This window comes from Sinocyclocheilus grahami, unplaced genomic scaffold (genome assembly GCF_001515645.1).
Source record: "Sinocyclocheilus grahami isolate Dianchi unplaced genomic scaffold, SAMN03320097.WGS_v1.1 scaffold310.1, whole genome shotgun sequence".
In the NCBI taxonomy this organism is placed as follows: Eukaryota; Metazoa; Chordata; class Actinopteri; order Cypriniformes; family Cyprinidae; genus Sinocyclocheilus; species Sinocyclocheilus grahami.
Genome location: NW_015505489.1, coordinates 10,127 through 34,508, shown reverse-complemented (window position 1 = coordinate 34,508; position 24,382 = coordinate 10,127). Strand labels below are relative to the sequence as shown.

At 41.2% G+C, this 24,382-nt stretch overlaps 1 protein-coding gene across 1 annotated transcript in view; it reads left to right on the top strand.

Annotated features, from left to right (window-relative positions):
• The window catches only part of dnah5 (dynein, axonemal, heavy chain 5), a 132,123-nt gene extending 109,039 nt beyond the window's left edge, over window positions 1-23,084 (top strand). The window contains exons 69-79 of the mRNA XM_016293920.1: window positions 1,029-1,150; window positions 2,259-2,408; window positions 3,218-3,463; window positions 3,615-3,834; window positions 4,248-4,453; window positions 6,289-6,492; window positions 8,484-8,699; window positions 9,675-9,887; window positions 11,425-11,577; window positions 20,768-20,999; window positions 22,345-23,084. Coding sequence (XP_016149406.1) covers window positions 1,029-1,150; window positions 2,259-2,408; window positions 3,218-3,463; window positions 3,615-3,834; window positions 4,248-4,453; window positions 6,289-6,492; window positions 8,484-8,699; window positions 9,675-9,887; window positions 11,425-11,577; window positions 20,768-20,999; window positions 22,345-22,496 — 2,114 coding nt within the window. The 3' untranslated portion in view covers window positions 22,497-23,084. The remainder of the gene's footprint in view (window positions 1-1,028; window positions 1,151-2,258; window positions 2,409-3,217; window positions 3,464-3,614; window positions 3,835-4,247; window positions 4,454-6,288; window positions 6,493-8,483; window positions 8,700-9,674; window positions 9,888-11,424; window positions 11,578-20,767; window positions 21,000-22,344) is intronic.
• Window positions 23,085-24,382: the final 1,298 nt, after the last annotated feature.

Genomic DNA, 24,382 nt, shown 5'->3' with positions numbered 1-24,382 from the left:
CCTCTTCACTGCACTGCAGTTTGTCTCATTCTGTTCCGATAAGACGGAACCTTTTCTTGAGATCATAACGAGATATTATATTTGCAATAAGAGGTTCCTACATACAGTGTATGTACCATTGCAATTAGTGTCCAAGAGCAGAGAAGAACCTCTTTGTTTAGGCAAGAATATTATAAGAAAAAAAGGTATTTTATCAATTCAAAAATAGGATAAAGTCAATATTTCAATTTTCTAAACTCAAAAGAAGGCAAGACTAAACGCAAAACTATAAAATATAAAAATAAAATATAAAATAACCAGTATAACAACAAACAACAATATACACATTATAAGAAAAAAAGGTATTTTATCAATTCAAAAATAGGATAAAGTCAATATTTCAATTTTCTAAACTCAAAACAAGGCAAGACTAAACGCAAAACTATAAAATATAAAAATAAAATATAAAATAACCAGTATAACAACAAACAACAATATACACGAGGTAAATACAGGAGTATAACTTCCACAGATATCAGTATGGGAGACTGGGGATGGTTATAACACTTTTTGTTTTAACACCTGTAACTTTTTTTTAACATCATTAGTCTCAACCTTTGTTTAAATTATCGCACATTTATCTGATACCCCCAACTCTACCCCATTTTATTTCAAACAGGTAAAAAAAATGACAAGACATTAGTTCTGTGATTTAACATTCATTAACCTGTGAATCAAATTATAATTATAGTCTTACAAATTCAGTTGCCACCTCAGGAGAAAGGTGGTCATATTAATAGGAATTTCATCCCTTTACAGAATTTCTAAGTTGTTAATTCTTACAAATGGAACTAATTAGCATATAACTTTTAATATTATTAATGTATACTACCTTACTGTTTCATGTACTTTAAAAAAATATATAATGATATAGTATATTAAGCAAGCTATTATTACATTCTGAACATAGTCATCAACATTCAATAATAACAAATAAATAAATAATCATAATAAGAACAAGGCAGGTCTGTTTTCTTGATGTTGCCCAGGAGGTGCTTCGCTAGACCTGAAGGCCTGTCCACCCAAAGCTGCAAAGTGGATCCTGGACATAACATGGCTTAACCTGGTGGAGCTTAGCAAGCTGTGGCAGTTCTCTGACATTCTAGATCAGGTGTGCAGTCAGATACTTATACACACATGGTCTCTAAAAGGATCAGACACATCCACACATGAAAGACACACACACACACACACACACGCAAAGAATATCTGTCGCTTTGAGCTCCCCTTCCTTATTAAATCTATCTCACTGCTCCCGCTTTGCAGTAAACATGTCAATATTTGATTCATCTTATCTACACACACACACACACACACACACATACAGGCACAAATACATTCACAGCCACTCACACTGATGGCTGACACTGGCCATGACTGCCTGGGGGAACTTCATGCTCAATGCAGTGTGAAATTAGCTCACTTTGGCAAACTCTAAATCAATTACTTTTGGCTGAAAGAAATCAGATTAAAAGCCTTTTGTTTAATTAACCATTTCTGGAACACTACAACTACAGAAATACTGTTAATCTGCACACAAGATTGCATTATACAATATATGTCATGACATACCAGAAATCCATGCTATCCAAGTCTCATTATGTTCAGTCTTTGAATACGTTTTGATTAGACAAAAGATTTAGAATATTTTTATTTTATGTTTATTGAATTGTTGAAAGTTCAAACCATTTCATTGTAGATGCTATATAATATATTAAAGGGATAGTTCACCCAAAATTGAAAATTTTGTCATCATTTACTCACCCTCATGTTGTCCCAAACATGACTTCTGTCTTCTATAGGACATTAAATAATATATTTTGAGAAATGAGATAAGTGCTTTTTGTCCAAACAATGGAAATCAATGGTAACCAAAACTGAGAGGTTACCAACATCTTCAAAATATCTATATCTGCAGAAAGTCGTTCAGAAGTCAAAGATAGCAGAATTAGCATTTTTGGTTCAACTATCCCTTTAAACATAATATATGTGTCAGTAAATAATATGAGGTCATATTTTTTGGCTCTTTTATAATAAAAAAAACATAAAAGTATAAATCTACAAAGTAATCAAAAATGCAGTTTAAATTGTGATTATTTTTTAAAGTTGAATAGCACCCCACAGAACATGATGACTTCTCAAAATGATTTCATGTCATCTGTCCAAATAAGTACCAGAATTATTAACTTTTGTGTACATGTGTGCTTGTGTATTTACAGATTGTGCGTCATGAGAAACAGTGGAAGAGCTGGTTTGATCGAGAAGCACCAGAGGAAGAACCAATCCCAAATGCATATGACCAGGCTTTGGACTGTTTCAGACGAATGCTCCTTATTCGATCCTGGTGTCCAGATAGAACCATTGCTCAGGTATGAATGAAATCATAATGTAGCCAGTGGAACAATATATTTTTATGACAGTTAAGCACTGTTCACTATGTTCTTGTTACTGTTTATATATATATATATATATATATATCTACTAGCATATATATATATATATGGTATCAGTCTGAGCCTGGTTTCTTCCAAGGTCTTTTCTCTACTGCTATCACCTGATGGAGTTTCGTCTCAGTTAGACAATTATCACTATCAATTTGACTGCACTGACACTATCAGATGACAGCAAAACTTTAAGTGAATTGAGTTAGATAATATTGTCGTCAGTAGAGCTGCCTTTTAACTAGTTTCATAATTGATGAACTCTGCAACAATGGCAGTGCTACTGAACTGAACCGAATCAACTTTGAACTAAATTTAGCTGATGACTCTGTTTTCCACTGTGCCACTTTTTAGATGAATACTATTTGTAATTGATGAAATTTGTAAGATCAACACTGCCATTGAACTGAAATGAATCAACACTGAACTGACTTGAGTTGAGTAATGATACTATTGTCTTCTGTAGAGCTGTTTGTTCATAATTAATTAACTTCGTAAATGAATCAACATTGCACTAAATTAAGCGGAGTAATCTTTTGTAGAGTTTATTTTGTTTTATTTTATTTTGTAACGTTTATTTATAACGGTTGACAACATTTTGCAACACTGTTTTTTTTCTGTTTATTTCTGGAAAGCTCCTTTGAACAAATCTGTATTGTATAAAGCACTACATAAATACATGTGATGACTTTTAATTGCTTCAGGCTAATTATTGTTTTCCAATGTGTAATTGAAAGGCTCGAAAGTACATCATGCACTCAATGGGGGAGAGATATGCTGAGGGAGTGATTCTGGACCTGGAGAAGACCTGGGAGGAGTCGGACCCTCGCACTCCTCTCATTTGCTTCCTCTCCATGGGTTCAGACCCAACAGACTCAATCATAGCCCTGGGTAAACGACAGAGAATTGAAACTCGTTACGTCTCAATGGGACAAGGGCAGGAAGTTCATGCACGCAAACTTCTGCAGCACTCCATGGCTAATGTATGTACCACTATTTTTGATGTTGAAAGTACTTCTTTCCCAGCTTAAAATGCAGAGACAACAATAAGTCATTCATAGGCTGATTCCCCCAAAAAGTGCTTTGTTTTGTTTTGTTTTTTATGTATTTATTGATTTATTTATTTTCTGTTAGGGAGGCTGGGCTTTACTTCAAAACTGTCATCTGGGTCTGCATTTTATGGACGAACTCATGGATACAATCACAGAGACGGACAGTGTTCATGACACCTTCAGACTGTGGATGACCACTGAGGTCCACAGACACTTTCCTATCACTCTCCTGCAGATGTCAATCAAATTTACAAACGAGCCTCCTCAGGGACTGAAAGCTGGACTTAAGAGGACTTATGGAGGTGAGCCTGGCATCCCTGTATATTTAGTCTTTCTTCAGCTGTCAGGTTTCCATGACTCTATGTCAAGCTCAGGCTATCTTCAGATTTTAATTATTTTGTACTCTGTCTGTTTGAGATGAAAGATTCAACCATCAATGAATGGTTGATGGATGCTGCACACTGGTGGTGGTTGAGGAGAGACCCCCCATATGATTGTAAAGCGCTTTGGGTGTACAACAATACACAATAAAGCGCTATATAAATGCATCATTCATTCATTCATCACTTGAGGCTATTGATGTATTAGAAACATTAATGGAGCTATTGAAATCTGGGCTGGATGATTATTTTTCATGAATAAAAAAAGGTTTGTGTGGAATGTGTTAATAATAACGAAAGTCTTGAAACTGGTAATGCCTAATAATATCTTCCAGGTATCAGTCAGGATCTTCTGGATGTGAGTAACATGGTCCAGTGGAGGCCCATGCTGTACGGTGTAGCATTCCTCCATTCCACTGTCCAAGAGAGGCGAAAATATGGACCTTTAGGTTGGAACATTCCATATGAGTTCAACCAGGCAGACTTCAATGCAACAATACAGTTTGTCCAGAATCACCTGGATGATATAGACATCAAGAAGGTGAGAGTTGCATTATGGAGCAGCTGTGTTGCTGGTTTCACAATTATGGAATAAAAATGAAATCAACCAAATACATCATAAACTCATTTCAAAAAAAGTTTTTGTTTAAAGGGGTCATATGATGCTGCTAAAAAGAACATTATGTTGTGTATTTGGTGTAATGAAATGTGTTTATGTGGTTTAAGGTTCAAAAATCACATTATTTTCCACATAATGTACATTATTGTTGCTCCTCTATGCCCCGCCTTTCTGATACGCGTTGATTTTTACAACGCTCAACGTTCTGAAAAGTGAGGTGTACGCTGATTGGCCAGCTATCCAGTGCGTTGTGATTGGCTGAATACCTCAAGCGTGTGACGGAAATGTTATGCTCCTTACCATATTGTGGTGCTGTGTCCCGGCACGACGAGACAAAACAAAACCAATAAAACCCATTACAAACTAGGCATTTGTTGCATCCAGTGGGGACATAATTACTGATTATAATGACTTATACTGTCTTTTTACGCGTTGCGTTGTGTATCGCACCACGTAAACATAAAACCATGTCTGCATTTGTGATCGGAGAAACGACAAACAACAAGCGCTACACAACAGTGCTCAAAATACGCGTTTGAATCGTCAGTGGCAAATTCTTTAAATATAAAAAACTTACTTACAGGCTGTGAGTCAGAAGCGCCAGACTGTCCTTCCAAAGTTGCAAGTTGGAACTGCCCCACTTTATAGAAACAGCCTTTGTGCACAGATGCATTGTAGTCTACTCTACCAGGATAAGGAAACAGTCCTCCATAAAATGCGCTGCACACATCTGAATATTTGGGTTGAACTGTTCTGGAACAGTGTTTTAAATACAACATAACCACTGATTTCTAGTTGTGTCCTCTTTTGGAAGGCCAAACTAAGTAGTTTCACTTTCACAATGAAACACACAGCGTCAAACACGGCAGGCTTGAGTGAGGAACGGCCGGGGGCTTGAGAACAGCCGGCGGATTCGACGAAGGAGTGGCCGGCGGGCTTGCGGCAACCACATGTGACGACCCCGGGCTGGACTCCGCTTCGTCCAAGGTGAAAGCCGATCCGGTGAGCCACAGCACGAAGTTGATGTATTTCCTCAGCGACCAGCACGGATCAGCTCTAGGCATGACGAAGAGGATATCGTCCTCTTTTGGAAGGCCAAACAAAGTAGTTTCGCTTTCACAACGAAACACACAGCGTCTCCACGACATGGAGTAACAACAATACTACAGCGAGAATAAAAGTTATGCCTTCTTTCTTTGCGTGAACATTTGGGCGGTGTTATGCAAATCTTCCCACACAGTGACGTTGACATGTGGGGGCGTGTTTAAATGAGGTGTTTTAGGAGGGCGTGGACAAGTCTTAACTTTTATAAAGAATGTCTCTTTGGGTTTGAGTCTTTTAGTCTTTGCAACTTTAGAGATCTTATCTATGCACGAACAGCTTGTAACACTCCAAAGAGAAAGGAAAATTTGAAATTGCATCATATGACCCCTTTAATCTGTACTGAGAATTAAAGATATTCTATAATTATACACCTTTAATCTTGTCACATGAACACAAAGCAACACAGGACTTGGAAGTCATTATGAATTATGTGGATTCTAGTCCAATGTGCTTTCTCTGTTTTATTATTGAAGTATGACATGAACATGTTTGCTTTTTCCACCTCTGTGCTTTTTCCACCTTTTACATAAATTGTATGAAGCAAAAGTATATGATTTACTTTGTCAAGGGTTTATGCAAAAAGTTGCCAAATAGACTTAGCACCTGGCATTTTAATTTAAATAAGTATTATAATTGAATATGTATTTTTACAGGGTGTGTCCTGGAACACTGTACGATACATGATCGGCGAGATCCAGTATGGCGGTAGGGTGACTGATGACTATGACAAGCGTCTCTTGAACACGTTTGCAAAGGTGTGGTTCAATGAGAACATGTTCAGCCCTGATTTCAACTTCTACAAAGGCTACAGTATTCCCAGATGCAATAGCGTGGACCAGTATCTCCAATATGTGCAGGTAAGATAAAAGGTTCCAATGAAACTGCACAGTTGGTCCCTTTAGAGTCAGTACGATTTGTTATACAGGTTTTGTCACTAAATGGAGGTGGGAGATTGAGGTGAGACAATGTGTTGAAGGATAGACAATGGTGGTTTATTACAACACTGTGGGCTGTTGGCTGGATGGATTCACAACAGAGTGGCACCAGTAAACATTTACAATAAAATCAGCCAATACTGAGAACCAATGCTTAAAAAATTATCATAATAAAACAATAAAAAAAATAAAAATAAACTGCTCCAAGCAAAAACAAATTCCCCGTACATTCTCTAGACATATATTAGGCAATATAATTGCATAATGCAAAGTACCTTGCCATAGAAGTGTATAAGCTGTATTGTATTTACATTTACAATCATAAACTGTAAATCTAAATGTTATTTACAAAGGTATTCATTTCAAATTTTGTGCAAGTTCTTTTTTTTCCTCACTCAGAAGTCTCTGACAGTCATGTTAGCAATGGGCTTAACAAGTGGAGATGGTAAATGGTAATACCACTGTACAGATATACCAACAGGTCCCTTTTATCAAATGAGCTGGGGCGAGTATAAAGTAATTAATATTCATGACCCAAGTCGCATCTGGCACAGTTTGTATATGCTAACAGAACGTGAAGACCAAAAGAGAAGTCTGACAAAAATATATATCTGTATACTTCCAGTATAAAAAGGCCCATCTTTTGTCAACTGTAGTGTAATCTGCAATGAATATACAGTGTATATATATATATATATATATATATATATATATACACATACACACACACACACACACACTACCTCATAATAGTTATTCAGGTGCCAAGAGGAACATAACCAGACTCAGCCCAGTCAGCCCACTGGCCTCATTCCATTTGTATATTAAAAGCAGTGAGTCATGTAAGGCAGTGGCGTCCTTGTGAGAGAAATAGCACAGCTGCCGGCAGAGTATGCCTGATCTTTGTTCTGTCTGAGCTAATTGTGATGGATGTTTTTAGCCCCAACTCACAGCAGGATGATTCTCTCAGACTCAATGACAAACACAGTTCCAGGAGACAGTCTGTGCACTCACGGCATACATGCCACAGCATTGTTCAGTGTGTAACACACAATGCTCTTATCACCATTAGTGAATGAAACCACATACAAAAGATCCTTGAGAAACATGCAAGACATTTTGCTTAAATAAAGAAAAAAGGGGGTGGGGGGAATCGTTACGCTAGCTTTTATTCAGCTGTGCATCTCTCTAATCACATGTTGTCTACAGGAAGCTTTGTGTTGAATGGAAATTATGATGAATGAATGTATAATGCGAGATGACTTGTATAGCTGGTACACAACGCTGTATGCATGTATTAATCAACTAATAAACAACTTTAATCATGATTGCTCTTCAAAAAAAGATGAGAGATGTGGGAAAACATGCATCCATTTATCAAAACTGATACAAGATGCTTTAGCTTTCATAGCTAATGAGAATAAGCTTTCATAATGGTTGTTGATATCATGAGAAAATGAATTGCAAGACACAGTTTACAACTTTATTATTAGAATATTTAACCCAATCATAGACCTTTATGCACTCATAGTTTAATTGCAAGCATAGTTTAATTATTTGAATATTTTTTTTATATTATTTAAAATTATGAACATGGTTTAAAAATGGCTAGCTGTGGAAGATTCAGTTAGTTAATTTATGTGATTGAAATAAATAAATATATCATCAGTAAATTAGATTTACTGATGATAAATTCATATTCTGGTTATTGTCACATTTGCTTTATTATTACTATTAAAATTTTTTAATTCAAAATGTGTGAAGGGTGTGTCTTTGCTGCAGCAGACAGACAGTAGATTGAATGGGAAATTACAGGGATTAATGTAATTTGTTATTATGTAGATAGATAGATAGATAGATAGATAGATAGATAGATATATATGTTGATAAGTTGATCTGTTTCTCTCTTGCAGGGTCTCCCCACATATGACACCCCTGAGGTGTTCGGCCTCCACCCAAATGCAGACATCACCTACCAAAGCAAACTTGCCAAGGATGTACTAGACAATATCCTGAGCATCCAACCAAAGGACAGCTCTAGTGGAGGCGGAGAGACCAGGGAGGCGATTGTGGGTCGGCTAGCAGATGATATGCTGGAGAAACTGCCTCCAGATTTTGCACCATCTGAGGTAAAGCTTCAGACTGGGCAACAATGATGCAGCAAAATTTTGTATGGTTGATGGAGAGCTCAGAGCCCAATGGGAGCAAATGGCCTTTGCGGTCTGGAGCTCGAGTCCTGAGGGGACATTCTCAGGGTTGATGGATGGTGCTGAGGTCACAGACTACCTGCACTAATGCATTTGTCTTTTTTGAGGGTCACAGTTGTTCTCAAACCAAACTGCAGGTACTTATGAAACATATAGTATATAGTAATTGGCTGCTACTCCCTTCTGATTATCTGCAAATTAACAAGGCAGCAAGAAAAAATATGCCGAGGGCTTTTTACTTTCAATATCTCTCACAAAAGCGAGAAGCAGATTTGTCTCAATCATGGGTGTTCCTAAAATATTTAAAACTCAGTGATGGAAAAGAAAAATCACCATACCCTGCTTTCTGAAACATTTTAAACTATATTATTACAAACAGAGAATAGAATGAGTTGCTACATGTAAATAAAACATTGTGTCCTCTGCAGTGACCTCTAAATCCTGACAGTAAACTGAATTCTGAAGTGTTTGTGTGCATTTTCTATTGATCATGTCAGCAGAACAACATGAAATTTATGGAGATGAGTTTTACAACTTCAGACAGACTGTATAAATAAGCACTTTTGATATTTAAAAGAGCTTAGATCATGGTGGTGAATCATAAACTATTACAATAATAAAGTATGCCAGATTTTAGTAGTCTGCTGCATCCACAAAAACCTAGCACTCAGAGGACACAAACTGGGGAACTGCACCCATGCAAATTGCATCAGTACTGAGTACAGTTATTTTCTCCACCAGCAGATTAATAATAAATAATACTTTCACTGAGCCAGATGCTAAAATAATGCAGATAGCTTAAACAAAGCTATGCAATGCAATGCCGTCTTAGCAAAAGGGGTGTGCACTTGTACAAAACGGCATCCTTTATTCATTCAGATTGCATCATTTATCCAGGTCAGAGAGAGATTGATGAGCATGGGTCCCCTTCAGCCTATGAACATTTTCCTGCGGCAGGAGATTGATCGCATGCAGAGAGTGATTGTTCTGGTCAGAAACACGCTGAGTGACCTGAAGCTGGCCATTGATGGAACCATCATTATGAGTGAGAACCTGCGGGACGCACTGGACTGCATGTATGATGCCCGAATACCTGCACGCTGGAAAAAGGTTACAGATTGTTTCTTGTCTTTGTGATAATGTGTAATGTGTTGGACACACAATGTACACAACAAAAACATGAGCGCTTCACTTGTTTCTGCTCGCACATTTCATTCAATATTAATATATATATATACAGTATATATACTGTATATATATATATCTGTGTATGTATAAACTCTAGCGGGTCCATTTTCCTATTTTTAAATAGCATATTGCAAATAGCATATTTTTAAAAATCAAATAATAAATTGGATATACAGTAATAATAAATATAATATATATATATATATATATATATATATATATATATATATATATATATATATATATATATATATCCTATTTCCTATTATATCCTATTTATTACTCTGTCCAATTTTTTTTTTTAAATATGCTATTTAAAAATAGAAAAATGGACTCGCTAGAGTTTAAGGGCCAGATTTACTAAATGTGTAAAATGGGCAAAATAGCATGAGACCACAATCCCATAAAAGTGCCGATGGGAGTAGAACGTTCAGCAGGGGATTTGCTGGCAATGCGTAAATTAAAGAACACAGACAAAGCCAGCTCATTTCCATAATGAACAACGCAATCTACCAAGAGCAGCACAAATTAATGTAGGACCAAAGATAATCAGGTGCGGGAAATGTGCTAACAACACAGTTGCAAAATTGGTTAAGACACGCTTCTTTGGGCCGTTAAATAATGGTGCAAATACTAGTAAACTGACTACCACAAACCTAGTAAATCACCTTGCATGGTTAATTTAAATACTGTCCTCCCATGAATTTTGTGTCTGAATGGGAACCTCTTACAAATGCATATGCAGTAAAGCCCTTTTCATCACAAATTTTTCACTCTGTGTCTTTAGTAAATCCTGAATTTTTAATGCCAGAAGAGGGTTTGCGCTGGCGCAAATCTGTCCGTAATTGTTTATGTCTTGTATGATGGATGTCATTTTAAAAAATGAATTTAAGAATTTAAGTTATACACTAAAAAACTTGCCCTCTTTCATTGCTCCTAAATGTCATCCTTATAATTAACCTATCAGTGTCAAAACATGAAAATGCTATTGCTTTGCTGTATGTCTTATCACTGAATGTAATATGCTAATTTATGGAATATGAATAAGTGCAAATGCGAGAGTTTCTGAGAAGGAACAATTTTTTTAGTGAATAAAGACTTATTTTTCGACCTGTTACACACACAAAGAGCTGTTTTATATCATTTTTATGATGGTCATTAGTCGTTTTTATGCTTTGATAGCCCAGAGCAGAATGAAAACCCTGTCTTGTGTGTATCTGCATGTGTCGGTTGTTCAACCATGTGGATATGCCTTCAGCATCTCTATGAGATCTGGATTTGCTAAGTATTACTCTATCCTTTCGTTGTACATGTTAACTGTGGTTCCACTTAGGTGACTTTCTCTCTCTGTCTGTCTGTCTGTGTGTGTGTGTGTGTGTGTGTGTGTGTGTGTGTGTGTGTGTGTGTGTCTGTCTGTCTGTCTGTCTGTCTGTCTGTCTGTCTGTCTGTCTGTATGCAGGCCTCCTGGGCTTCCACCACGTTGGGGTTTTGGTTCACAGAGTTGCTGGAGCGGAACCGGCAGTTCCGCTCTTGGGTTTTTGAGGGACGACCCAACTGCTTTTGGATGACAGGCTTCTTCAATCCACAGGGGTTCCTGACAGCTATGAGACAGGTTGGTAACTATCACACAAACACTTCTGCTAAACTTACACTTGTACTCGTTCCCCTCCTGATGTCTTGAGCTGATCAGATAAGTTTCCCTTTAGGACAAAAGCCATTTTAAAGGGGTCATATTACGTTGCTAAAAAAGAACATTATTTTGTTTATTTGGTGTAATGAATTGTGTTTATGTGGTTTAAAGTCCCCATGAAATCAAAATTAAAGTTTTTTGGGTGTTAGTATCAATATGTTAGTCTTAAGGTTATCTATAAGGCAGTGTGCTCCAAAACAGTGACAAAATTCGCATTTAGAAGATATAAGCATACAAAGCTTGCAGTTTGTCACTTCCGCCAAAAGGGCTCAACGATTTTTTTGACGTCACATCGTACTTCAGCTTCTCATCAAACTTTCTGTCCAGTCAAATGCTCTCTAGAATCCGAAGCGCCCATCCCCTACACTATAAAATAGACGTTGAAGCCACGGCTGAAATCGGTCACTTGTCCACATAATTAGTATTTTCTGTACAGTGAATGGCACGTAGTGCACTATATAGGGAACAGGGAACGATTCAAACAGTGTAAATATGCTTTCCATTGAGGAAAAAAAGAAGTCTGGTTTCGCACTGTGTCACGCTAACCACCGCACCGCACACACACTCTGCTCCGGTCCAGAGACATGATAGCACGGAGCGTATCACGTGTGCGAGTCGGCGCAGACCACAAAATGCATCGGAGCTATTTGAATTCTACACAGAATGCTATATTTTATAGCAATATGGATGAGACTGTGGCTGGCATACCCTGTCAAATGTGACTTTATGGCGCTCAACGGCTCGGAACGGCTCTAGCCCAAGCTGTGATATAAACTAACGCTATTGGCTATTTTAAAAAGGGGTGGGGCTGCTTGATATGTCCCGCCCTGTCTTCCTGTTTCAGTTAAAATGACGTCAACACATAGAGTAACGCTGCATGTTTCTAAGCATTTCAGGGTACCTTTAAGGTTCAAAAAACACATTATTTTCCACATACTGTACATTATTGTTTCTTCTCTACGCCCCGCCTTTCTGAAACTGTTCTGGAACAGTGTTGTAAATGCAACTTGAGCACAGATTTCTAGTTGTGTCCTCTTTTGGAAGACCAAACACAGTTGTTTCGCTTTCACAACGAAACACACAGCGTCTCCACGACATGGTGGTGGCAGCAACAATACTACAGCAAGAATCAAAGTTACACCTTCTTTCTTTGCGAGAACATTTGGGCGGTGTTATGCAAATCTTCCCACACAGTGATGTAGACATGTGGGGCGTGTTTAAATGAGGCGTTTTAGGAGGGCGTGGACAAGTCTTAACTTTTATAAAGAATATCTCTTTGGGTTTAAGACTTTAGTCTTTGCAACTTTAGGGAACTTATCTATTCACGAACAGCTTGTAACACTCCAAAGAGAAAGGAAAACTTGAAATCGCATCATATGACCCCTTTAATATTGTCCAAATTATGAGGTGGTTTTTAACCCTGTAAAGCTTGCTGCATCATATTTGATAAACAAATTTATAAGGCCTCTAAATTGTTGACATGATCATGCCTTAAGCCTTCGGATTGATTTTATATATATATATATATATATATATATATATATATATATATATATATATATATATATATATATAAAAAATAAATAAAAATATATATTTTATATATATATATATATATATATATTTATAGTATGAATATATATATTTCTATAACAAATAATATAAACTATAAATAAGTAAAATACATTTATTACTAGCCCTCTGATTGATTTTATATATATATATATATATATATATATATATATATATATATATGAGCAATATCACTTGAGTACGAGAGCGATACCGGCTCTATAGCAGCGGCTGTGATTGCCTCCGGCACTCGGCCAGTGTTAAAATGAATATTGGTGCATCCTGTTTGGTTTTTATTGATGTTGTACAGCAAATATGATACGTCATGCCAAACGTCTGGGATAAATGTTCCCTAAACATACTTTTTTGAGTGGCACATTAGTCTCCATATGCATGATATCCCTAAAGGAATCAGTAATAGTGAGTTTAGAGGTCTTTTGGGCTGTGAGGGATCTGCTCAGTGGGACACGTTTTAGCTAATGCCTTGGAGGTAAACAGCTTGCATGAAACAGGAGTATTTTAATTAAAATTGGGCACCTGTCCTGTTTTCTGTTCTCAGCTGTGTTTCTGTGCCAACACCTGTAGCTTTGAGAATAAACTTAAAGAAAGAACCCAGATGCTTCATATCGGTCACAGCTAAAAAAAAAAAAAATTCTTTCTTTCTTTAACAACAGTACAGATATGTTTATTGCTTTAATTGAGGGGCAGGGAGGCAAATGTAATTTGTTTTGAGTGTTAAAACAAGACATTTCGTGTCAATTATATTGAATTACTAATTATGTATTTTAATATCGGAGTGTCTATTTTTACACTAAGTGCAAATAGCCCTCCTTGTTGGCAGAGGCTATTTACACTAACTCCACCCACAAACGTGTGATGGGGAAAGTCAACACTATAAAAGACGGCTGTCAGTCATCAACTCCAGTGGCGTAGATGGTACAGTGCGAACCATAGTTGCGAACCCTTTGCCAAACTTTTTTTTTCTACCTTTTCAAATTTCATATCACATCGGAAAGGCATTTATTTTCAATAAAAATTAAGGAAATAATCAAAAAGTTTAAAATAAAGTATTGGGTAGGGTTAGGGTAAGTGTAGGGAGGGTTCCCTTTCAGTCGGTCACGTTCGATGTTACATCAGAACAGATTGATGAATGGGGTCTCGCCCGATGGTACGCTGAGTTCCTTGGTCTGCGGAATTTGCATTGCGAGCTCCGCCCCGCTGTGTGGATATATAAGGAGCTGCGCGAGCAACTCGCATTCAAGCTTTCGCTTCGGAGCCGAGCACATCTCTCTGCTGGTATCACCGGAGTGTTTTGCAACGAGTCTTCAGTGGTGTTGGTGCGATTCAGCGGTTCGTTGAAGGGATTCCTGCTTCTTCTTTCCAGCTCCTGTGTTCCCCTGAGCACTTCAGCACCTCTGAAATAGCTTATTTCCTCTGAAAGAGTATATGGGTTGTGTTTGCGTCTTTTTAAAGATGTCATACCGCCTGTGCGTTTCTGGGTGCGGTCGATATATGGTGCCTCGTGATGGCCACGATCGCTGTCACGTGTCTGGGCTTTCAGCACGCTGAGGCTGCCTTCGTGGATGGTTCATATTCTCATTGTGGGGACATGACTATCTCTGCGTTAAGATCGAGACTCGATTACCTTAAACAGTATAGAGTACCCTCTGCCACACCCCAGTCTAGTTCCTCTTCCCATAAGAGGGCTACTTTGGCTGGTGGCCAGGGTGATCTGAGGGTTACGGTGTGGGCTTCCCTGACTAGACAGCCTAGTGACATCCTAGGCGGGGCGGCCAAAGGGTATGCGGGGATACCCCCAGTGGAGTGCTCAGTTGCGATGCAATTGTGTCCTAGGAGCGCCTCCACCTGGCGTGGTGGTCACAAGCTTCCGTCCAAAGCCTGTACGCTCTCATCCACGCTTGTGGCCAAGGCTTACAGAGCTGCAGGTCAGGCCACTTCTGCCCTGCACGCCATGGCCACCCTCCAGGTCTACCAGGCCAAGGTGCTCAAAGAGCTGCACGAGGGCAGTGCTGACCCCGAAGTCTTGCAGGAGGCACGCACTGCTACCAACCTCGCCCTCCGGGCGACAAAGGTTACTGCGCACTCCTTGGGTCAGGTGATGTCCACTTTGGTGGTGCAGGAGCGCCACCTACGGCTGAACCTGGCAGACATGAGGGAGTCTGATCGGACTCGGCTCCTCAACTCCTCGGTCTCTCAGGCTGGCCTCTGCGGTTGAGAGTTTTGCCCAGCAATTCACTGCCGCCCAGAAGCAGTCTGAGGCCATAAAACATATTCTGCCCCGGCGGCCCGCTGCTGCCGCCACACTGCCGCCGGCTCAGCCACCTCAGCCTGCTCGTCGCCGAGGGCGCCCCCCTGCGGTCTCCTCCACTCCCGCTCAGCCACAGCAGCAGCCTCCACCCCGGCCGCAGTGAGGAGATGGCCGCAGAAGAGTGGCGCAGCCCGTCTCTTTCCCTAAACCTGCCAAGCGTCCAGCCAAGTGGTGTTCCTGAGACAGGCGACCCGGAGATGGGGAAGTCAGCTCTTCGGGAGATGGTAGCAGGACCACTCCTTCCCCCGGAGGAGGGCCGCGGGAGAATCCTTTGTTTTAGTTCTCTTTTTGTTCCGCTACTGGCCCCACGGCCAGTGGTACCCAAACCTTCATTAAAAGAGCTGTTTCCTCTACCTCCAGGTCCCAAGAAGGACAGGTGGTAGACATGATTCCTCACTGCTCTCATCCCCCTCGTCCTTTGCCAGTTTTCAGGCAGAGCCAGCTCGAGAACGCATTGCTTTCTCACGCCCCCTTTGCCATGTATCGGAATCAGACGAATGCGTGCACTCTGCCCTCGCTAAGGGACACTATACCTCCCATGTTGGGGCCGTCTGTTCTGCTCCACTCTGGGTACGCCTGTAGTTCCTTTGACCCCGCTGGTTCGGTTTCTGGGAGCCTGGCTACAGCTCTCCAGTCCGTTCCACTGGCTCATCCAAGTGATCAGGCTCGGCTACGCGATTCAATTCACCCGGCGTCCCCCCAGGTTTTGGGGTATTCGCGCTATGATGGTGGGCAAGGATGCTCCTATCATGCGCACGGAGGTCGTGACCCTGCTGGCAAAGGGCGCAATAGAGCCGGTCCCTCCAGCCGACATGAAGTCCGGCTTCTACAGCCCCTACTTCATCGTACCCAAGTAAACAGATGAGTTACGGCCAATCTTAGACTTGCGTGCCTTGAACCGAGCTCTTCAAAGACTTCCGTTCAAGATGTTAACGCCCAAACGCATTTTCGAATATATTTGTCCCATGGATTGGTTTGCAGCGATCGACCTGAAGGATGCCTACTTTCATGTCTTCATGTCTATCATGCGCACGGAGGTCGTGACCCTGCTGGCAAAGGGCGCAATAGAGCCGGTCCCTCCAGCCGACATGAAGTCCGGCTTCTACAGCCCCTACTTCATCGTACCCAAGTAAACAGATGAGTTACGGCCAATCTTAGACTTGCGTGCCTTGAACCGAGCTCTTCAAAGACTTCCGTTCAAGATGTTAACGCCCAAACGCATTTTCGAATATATTTGTCCCATGGATTGGTTTGCAGGACCCGACCTGAAGGATGCCTACTTTCATGTCTTCATGTTCCATTCTTCCTCGACACAGACCGTTTCTTCAGTTTGCTTTTGACGGGCAGGCATATCAGTACAAAGTTCTCCCATTTGGGTTGGCCCTGTCTCCCCGCGTCTTTACAAAGGTCGCGGAGGGAGCTCTGGCAAGGTGTCCATATCCTCAACTTCCTCGACGACTGGCTGATTCTAGCTCACTCTCGAGTACAGTTGTGCGAGCACAGGGATCTGGTGCTCAGACACCTAGCCCGTCTGGGTCTTCGGGTCAACTGGGAAAAGAGCAAACTCTCCCCTGTGCAGAGGATCTCTTTTCTCAGTATGGAAATAGACTCGGTCGCCATGTTCGCGCAGCTTACGAGTGAGCGCGCACAGTCACTGCTGAATTGCCTGAGTCAATTCAAAGGCAAGAGAGCGGTTCCACTGAAACTATTTCAGAGGCTCCTGGGGCATATGGCATCCGCAGCGGCGGTCATACCGCTCGGGTTGCTTCATATGAGACCGCTTCAGCACTGGCTTCACGGCCAAGCTCTGAGATGGGCATGGCAACAGGGCACGTTCCGAGTGACCATCACTCCGGCCTGCCGCCGAACCTTCACCCCGTGGTTGGACCTCACGTTTCTACGGGCTGGTGTTCCCCTAGAACCAGTGTCCAGGCATGTTGTTGTGTCAACAGATGCCTTTGCCACGGGCTGGGATGCATTGTGCAATGGACATGCTGCGTCAGGCTCCTGGACGGGACCCCGACTTCAGTGGCATGTCAATTGCCTCAAGTTGCTAGCAGTATGGCTTGCTCTGCACCGCTTCAAGGCCCTGCTGAAGGACAAGCACGTTCTGGTCCGTACGGACAACACTGCGACTGTAGCGTACATCAACCGTCAGGGCGGTATACGCTCCTGTCGCTTGTCGCAACTCGCTCGCCATCTCCTCTTGTGGAGTCAGAAGCATCTGAGGTTGCGTCGTGCCATTCACATCCCGGGCAGGCTCAATCATGCAGCCGACGAGCTCTCAGGACAGCAGTCTCGCCCCAGGGAATGGAGACTCCATCCCCAGCCAGTTCAGCTGATTTGGGAATGCTTTGGAGATGCTCAGGTAGACCTGTTTGCCTTTCCAGACAATTCCCACTGCCAGTTGTTTTACTCCCTGACCGAGGGTACCCTTGGCACGGACGCTCTGGCACACAGCTGGGCGCAGGGCTTGCGCAAGTATGCGTTTCCCCCAGTGAGCCTTCTTGCACAGACATTGTGCAAAATCAGGGAAGACGAGGAGCAGGTCCTCATGGTTGCGTCTTATTGGCCCAGCCGGACCTGGTTCTCCGAACTTGTACTCCTCACGACAGCCCCTCCCTGGCCAATCCCTCTGAGGAAGGACCTTCTTTCTCAGAGACGGAACACCCTCTGGCACCCGCGTCCCGATCTTTGGAACCTACATGTGTGGGTTCTTGACGGGTCATGGAAGGTTTAGGTACCTTGCCACCTCAGGTGGTAGCTACCATTACTTCAGCTAGGGCCTCGTCTACCAGACACTCCTATGCTCTGAAGTGAAACCTCTTCATCACTTGATGTTCTTCACGTCGAGAAGACCCCTGGAAATGCCCGATTGGGTCAGTGCTTTCCTTTCTTCTGGAAGGGTTGGAACGAAGGCTGTCTCCTTCCACCCTGAAGGTCTATGTGGCTGCCATTGCGGCTCACCACGATCCTGTTGACGGTAAGTCCCTTGGTAAACATGACCTGATCATCAGGTTCCTGAGAGGGGCCATGAGGCTCAATCTGCCTCGCCCTCAACAAGTTCCCTCTTGGGATCTCGCATTTGTTTTATCCGCACTGCAGAGAGCTCCTTTCGAACCCCTGCTTTCAGTGGAGCTAAAATTCTTATAATTGAAAACTGCGCTCCTGACGGCTTTAGATTCGGTTAAGAGGATTGGGGACTTGCAGGCATTTTCAGTTGACGAAGCATGCCTGGAATTCAGGCCGGCCAACTCTCACGTTATCTTGAGACCCCGGCCTGGATATGTGCCCAAAGTTCCCACCACTCCTTTTAGAGATCAGGTGGTGAACTTGCAAGCGCTGCCCCCGGAGGAAGCAGACCCAGCCCTGGCGCTGCTCTGTCCAGTACGTGCGCGCCGCACTTACATAGACAGAATTCAGTGCTTCAGAACCTCAGACCAGCTCTTTGTCTGTTACGAAGGCCAGCAGAAGGAAAAGGCTGTCTCCAAGCAGAGGCTATCCCACTGGATAGTGGATGCTATTGTCTTATAGAGTGCTTCAGAACCTCAGACCAGCTCTTTGTCTGTTACTGAGGCCAGCAGAAGGGAAAGGCTGTCTCCAAGCAGAGGTTATCCCACTGGATAGTGGATGCTATTGCCTTGGCTTATCAGGCTCAAGACCTGCCATGCCCCCTAGGGGTGAGAGCTCACTCAACTAGGAGTGTGGCTTCCTCCTGGGCGCTGGCGGATGGTGCCTCGCTAACAGACATCTGTAGAGCTGCAGGCTGGGCGACACCTTTTGCGAGATTCTATAATCTCCGTTTAGAGCCTGTGTCCTCCCGTATACTTGCCCCTTCGGGCCAGTAAACAGGACCTGCTCAGTGTCAATTCGCTTGCTGCGCCATTCCACTCCACGTACTGGATGCGTGCACTATTCTCCTCAGGTGAGTTCCACAGTTCAGAACCCTGGGTTCCTCCAGCACTGTTATGTCTGCACTTGTGTGCATGCCCTGTTGGTCAGCCCCTGTGTTAGACTAGGTGCCTCCATGTGTTGTGGTTCCCCTCTTGGGCAATCCCACGTGTGTATTTCCACAGTAAGTCTCTCTCGGCAGCATGTGTCTCTCCCTTGGCAAGCCACCCTTGCCATCTCTGAAATTGAAACATATCCACCCTGCAGGCTGGGTACCTCAGAGATTCATATGTACCACTGCTACGCTGGTTAATATGTGCTTTGTAAGACCTCCTACGAGCAGGCAGCCTGTTAGCATACTTCCAGCTGGAATATGCTACCCAGTGTGTTCGGTGTTAGGTATAGCCCTTCGCTCGTGCTGGCTTCACGACAGGGTGGTATCACTTATGCAGGTCACTAAAAGACAGCCATTGTGGTGTTTTGGAAGGGACCCCATTCGTCCGTCTGTTCTGACGTAACGTCGAACGTGACCGAATGAAAGGGAACATCTAGATTACGTATGTAACCCTCGTTCCCTGAAGGAGGGAACGGAGACGTTACGTCCCTTTGCCACAATTGCTGTTCCGCTGAATGGCTGAGTCACATGGCTCGGCTCCTCAGCAAAGACTTGAATGTGAATTCCTCGTGCTGCTCCTTATATACCCACACAGCGGATGGAACACAGATTTGCGATGCAAATTCCGCAGACCAAGGTACTCAGCGTACCATTGACTCGTTCTGTTACCACTCGAAGGTGATTGGGCTCTCGGGCGAGACCGCATTCGTCAGTCTGTTCTGATGTAACATCTCCGTTCCCTCCTTCAGGGAACGAGGGTTACATACGTAACCTAGACGTTTTTTTTGTCCCAATAAGATGGCGTCCATTTAATAATTTGAATTAAAATTATAATTTACACTCAATACGTTATTATTGCATACTGTTTTACAGTACTATAATACTGACATGCAGATTGCCACTATTTTCAATAAGTATTATAAATTGCAGAAATCCTGCTATTTTGCATAGTGTAAATAGAATCTATTGCTATCTGCACTTAGTGTAAATAGCATATTGTTAAAAATTCTGCTATTTTCACTTAGTGTAAATAGAATCCATCACTATTTGCCGCTGCCTTTTAATATTCATTTATCCTATTCAGTTTTATATATATATATATATATATATTTATATTTATGTAGATTGACATGAGATTTTTCATTCATTTTGAGTGATTCAATAATAAGTTACAAGCACTACATGTTAATCATTTAACTTGACAGGAGATCACTCGTGCTAACAAGGGGTGGGCGTTGGACCGTATGGTTCTGTGTAATGAAGTTACAAAATGGATGAAGGATGACATCACACAGCCTCCTGCAGAGGGGGTGTATGTTTACGGTCTCTACCTGGAAGGGGCCGGCTGGGACCGCAGGAACTGCAGGCTCATTGATTCCAAACCCAAAGTACTGTTTGAGATGATGCCTGTGGTCAGGATGTACGCAGAGAACAATGGTATTTTTTTTCTGTTTTCATTTTTTGATGATTTTATGCACATGATAGCAATCATTGTAGCTGATACAGCCAAGACACATGAATTAAAAGGAGGATTTCCATATGCCATACAGTATATTTTATTTATTTTTAGGTAATGTAACATTCTCTACTAATATTGGCACCCTTGGTAAATATGAAGAGAAGTAAAGGTGAATATTTGTAAATGCTGTTTCTCTAAGTTTCATCACAAAAACCTAATTTTAATTAAAGTAAATTATTGAAAATAAATAAATCCAAAACATAGAACACTGTGCTTAACCCTGGGCTATCATCATTCTAAACCCGCTTTTAACCCCGGGTAAAGATACATTTCACACATGGAAACTTTGGAAGTGGGGTTAGCACTGCTTTTTATCCAGGGTTATGAAACCCTGCTTTTGCAGTGTTAACTCTGCATTGTGGTGCCAAATTTGTACATTGCGAAATGTAGAATGTTACAGCTAGATGCTTAGCAACAGACAACTAATTGTATGCCTTATGCTTTTGACAGTCCCAGAAACACTGTGCATTGAATAAACGCTTTAGCATTTGAGGGGAAATGGTGTCAAATGCTGACGGAAAATGTTTTATTCTTAACTTTACAGTCCACCGAAAAGTTCATTCAGGAAAATCTTACAGTCTGCAATAGATAATATGAGGATGTGCAATGCTAGCTCCGTTATGTAAACCGCTTGCGTGCTGTGTTCATCTAATCAATGACACAAGCACTGCAAATATGCAAATAAGCTTAAACCAGGGTTTAGGAATGTACAGTGTGAAACCCTGAATGTACAGTGTGAAACTGTACCCAGAATTGTTTCTTAACTCCAGGTAAATTATGCAAAACATGAATAAAGATTTTCTGTTATGTACTAAAATAATTTCTGAAGCCAGAAACACTAGCCAGTATGTGTTCTGCACATCAATGCTCTGGTGTCAACCTAAATGACTATTTAAACAATATACACTGTATATATATATATATATATTTCTTTTTTAAGGCAACTGTCATTTGCTTTTAGACAAACAAACAAAACAGGTTTTAACCAAAAACCATAATTTTTGATTAGACAGATAGACCATTAGACCAAATAAATGTTTTCATGGCTTTGATCATATTTACTAAGTGTGCCAATATTTGGGCACTGTGCGTTAATTTCCAGTGAGTGAATTGTTATTTTAGCCTAAATTAATGTGATTGGGACAACTTTAAGATAAGTTTTGCCTTATACACAAATATCTTTTTTTTTTTCAGATAAAAAAGTATATATTTTTAGTAAAAGCATGCAAAACCTAATTGCTAACTTACTGTATCTTTCCTAAGGTGTCAAAGATCCTCGCTTGAACTCATGTCCAATATATAAAAAACCTGTTCGAACAGACCTGAACTACATCGCAGCTGTTGACCTGAGAACCAGTCACCCCCCAGAATACTGGATCCTGAGAGGAGTGGCCCTCCTGTGTGACGTCAAATAATAGTCTTTTAAAATAATTGTATACAAATGTAGATGTCTTTCTGATCTCTTTCTGTATTTTAACTGATGATTACCCTGAACACTTGAATAAATAAACATGCACAGCTGTCTGTAGCACCATACATAAAACCCTTAGAACCACAGCAAGAGCCTTGACATCTAAACCTGTAAATCCATCATAAATATTGTCGTCGTACATCGTCATATAGTTTTCTGAGTGCCTCTCAAGACCATCTGCTGGGTCTCGTCTTTAAATGCATGAACCTTTGGATTAAAGGCCAAATGTAAGCCTGCTGATTAACAGCCCAGTTGAAGCGTACTCATGCTTGTCCTACAGTAAACACTCTCAGGTGTACAAGTCCAAGTTTATCCATCTGAACTATGGAAGAGTTTCATTTTTAGCGGCTCAATAGAGACCATTTATTCTGCAGATGCAGTCTAATGTGTAAAATTAATGTCAGAATATGATTTTCAGATTGAAGTTATTTTCCATCTGAACCAAACAGACATGGCTATATGTGTCACCCAAAATTATTTTTGACAAATATCATCATAGCACTGAAAAGAAAACATCAAGCAAGTTTGAGAACATGGGTCTGTACCACAAAGAGAAACAAATTAGAGCTTTTTAGATGATGATCATCTGACAAAAAAAAAATCTAAATCTCTTGAATGCTCAAATGTAAAGAATTCAATTCTGTCTGTCTAGCAAACTATTTCTTTGTGAAGTGTGCTTTAATTCGAAGTGTCAGAGATAGGGAATGACTGCTTCAGAGATTCAAATTCGTGATACAGGCCACAGGGAAATAGAATACAGAAATGGAAAAAATTTTACATTTTTTTGTATGCTGGTTTTAATGTTTGTAAAGACAGTTTACAATTTGATTTCTTGAAATAAATGATAAAATGATATACAAGACCATTTAAATTTGATTTCATTAAATTATCTTGTCAGCATCTTGACTCGGGCCAGCACTGAGTCCCACTGAGCCAGTGAGGCCTTTCTGTGTTGAGTATGCTAAAATCCACGGCAACGTTCATATTTATAAAAACGGTCTTTGACGTGGAAAAGTACTTACAGTCACGTCAGGTTCTGAGCAGTCAATCTCACTTTTCCTTGTGGCAAAGTCGGAGTACTGCAACTATTTGAACATCTAATGCCGAGTTCACACTGCACGATTTTAGCCCAATTTTTCACTCGCCAGATTTTGCGAAATCGCCGACAAATGCCCGAAATCGGAGGCAAATTGGTGCTCGTTCACGCGAGTGACAATCACGCAGTGTGAATTATCAAAGACGCGATTTGAGGGAGTCACAATCACGCTGTGTGAAATCAGTTCTGACTGAAAACTACATCGGCGATGACCTACAGCCAATGAGAGACCAAGATACAGGGTAGAGGGAATTTCGGGGAGGAGTTATAGACCAGAATATCAGTATTTTAATAGATATATGAACAATTATATCATACAGAACAAGCACAAACATTTGCTTGACCAGCCACAACATCAGCATAACAGTTACTGCAAAATTATTTACCTCCAACTCTCTTTGCAGAACACCCAATCCCTGTTCCCTGCATCTCCCTCCTGCATAATCTGTTTTTCTTTCTTTTTTTAATAATTACAGTCTTGCTCGAGAACTCCGGTCTGATGCACGCGGGTTCTCGCGTTATTTCCTTGTCACTTCTCGCGTGTGTTTTGTTGTGAAACGTAGTTTGCGGACCAGACAGAGCTGTCTGCGATTCTTCCTATTATGAAGTCATGCAGTGTATAACCTCCTGTCGCCAATCCATCGTGCAATGTGAACACAGCAGCAACTGAATGCTACCCCAGATAGTCACGTAGTGTGAAAACAACGGCGATCCGACGAGTTTGAAAATCGTGC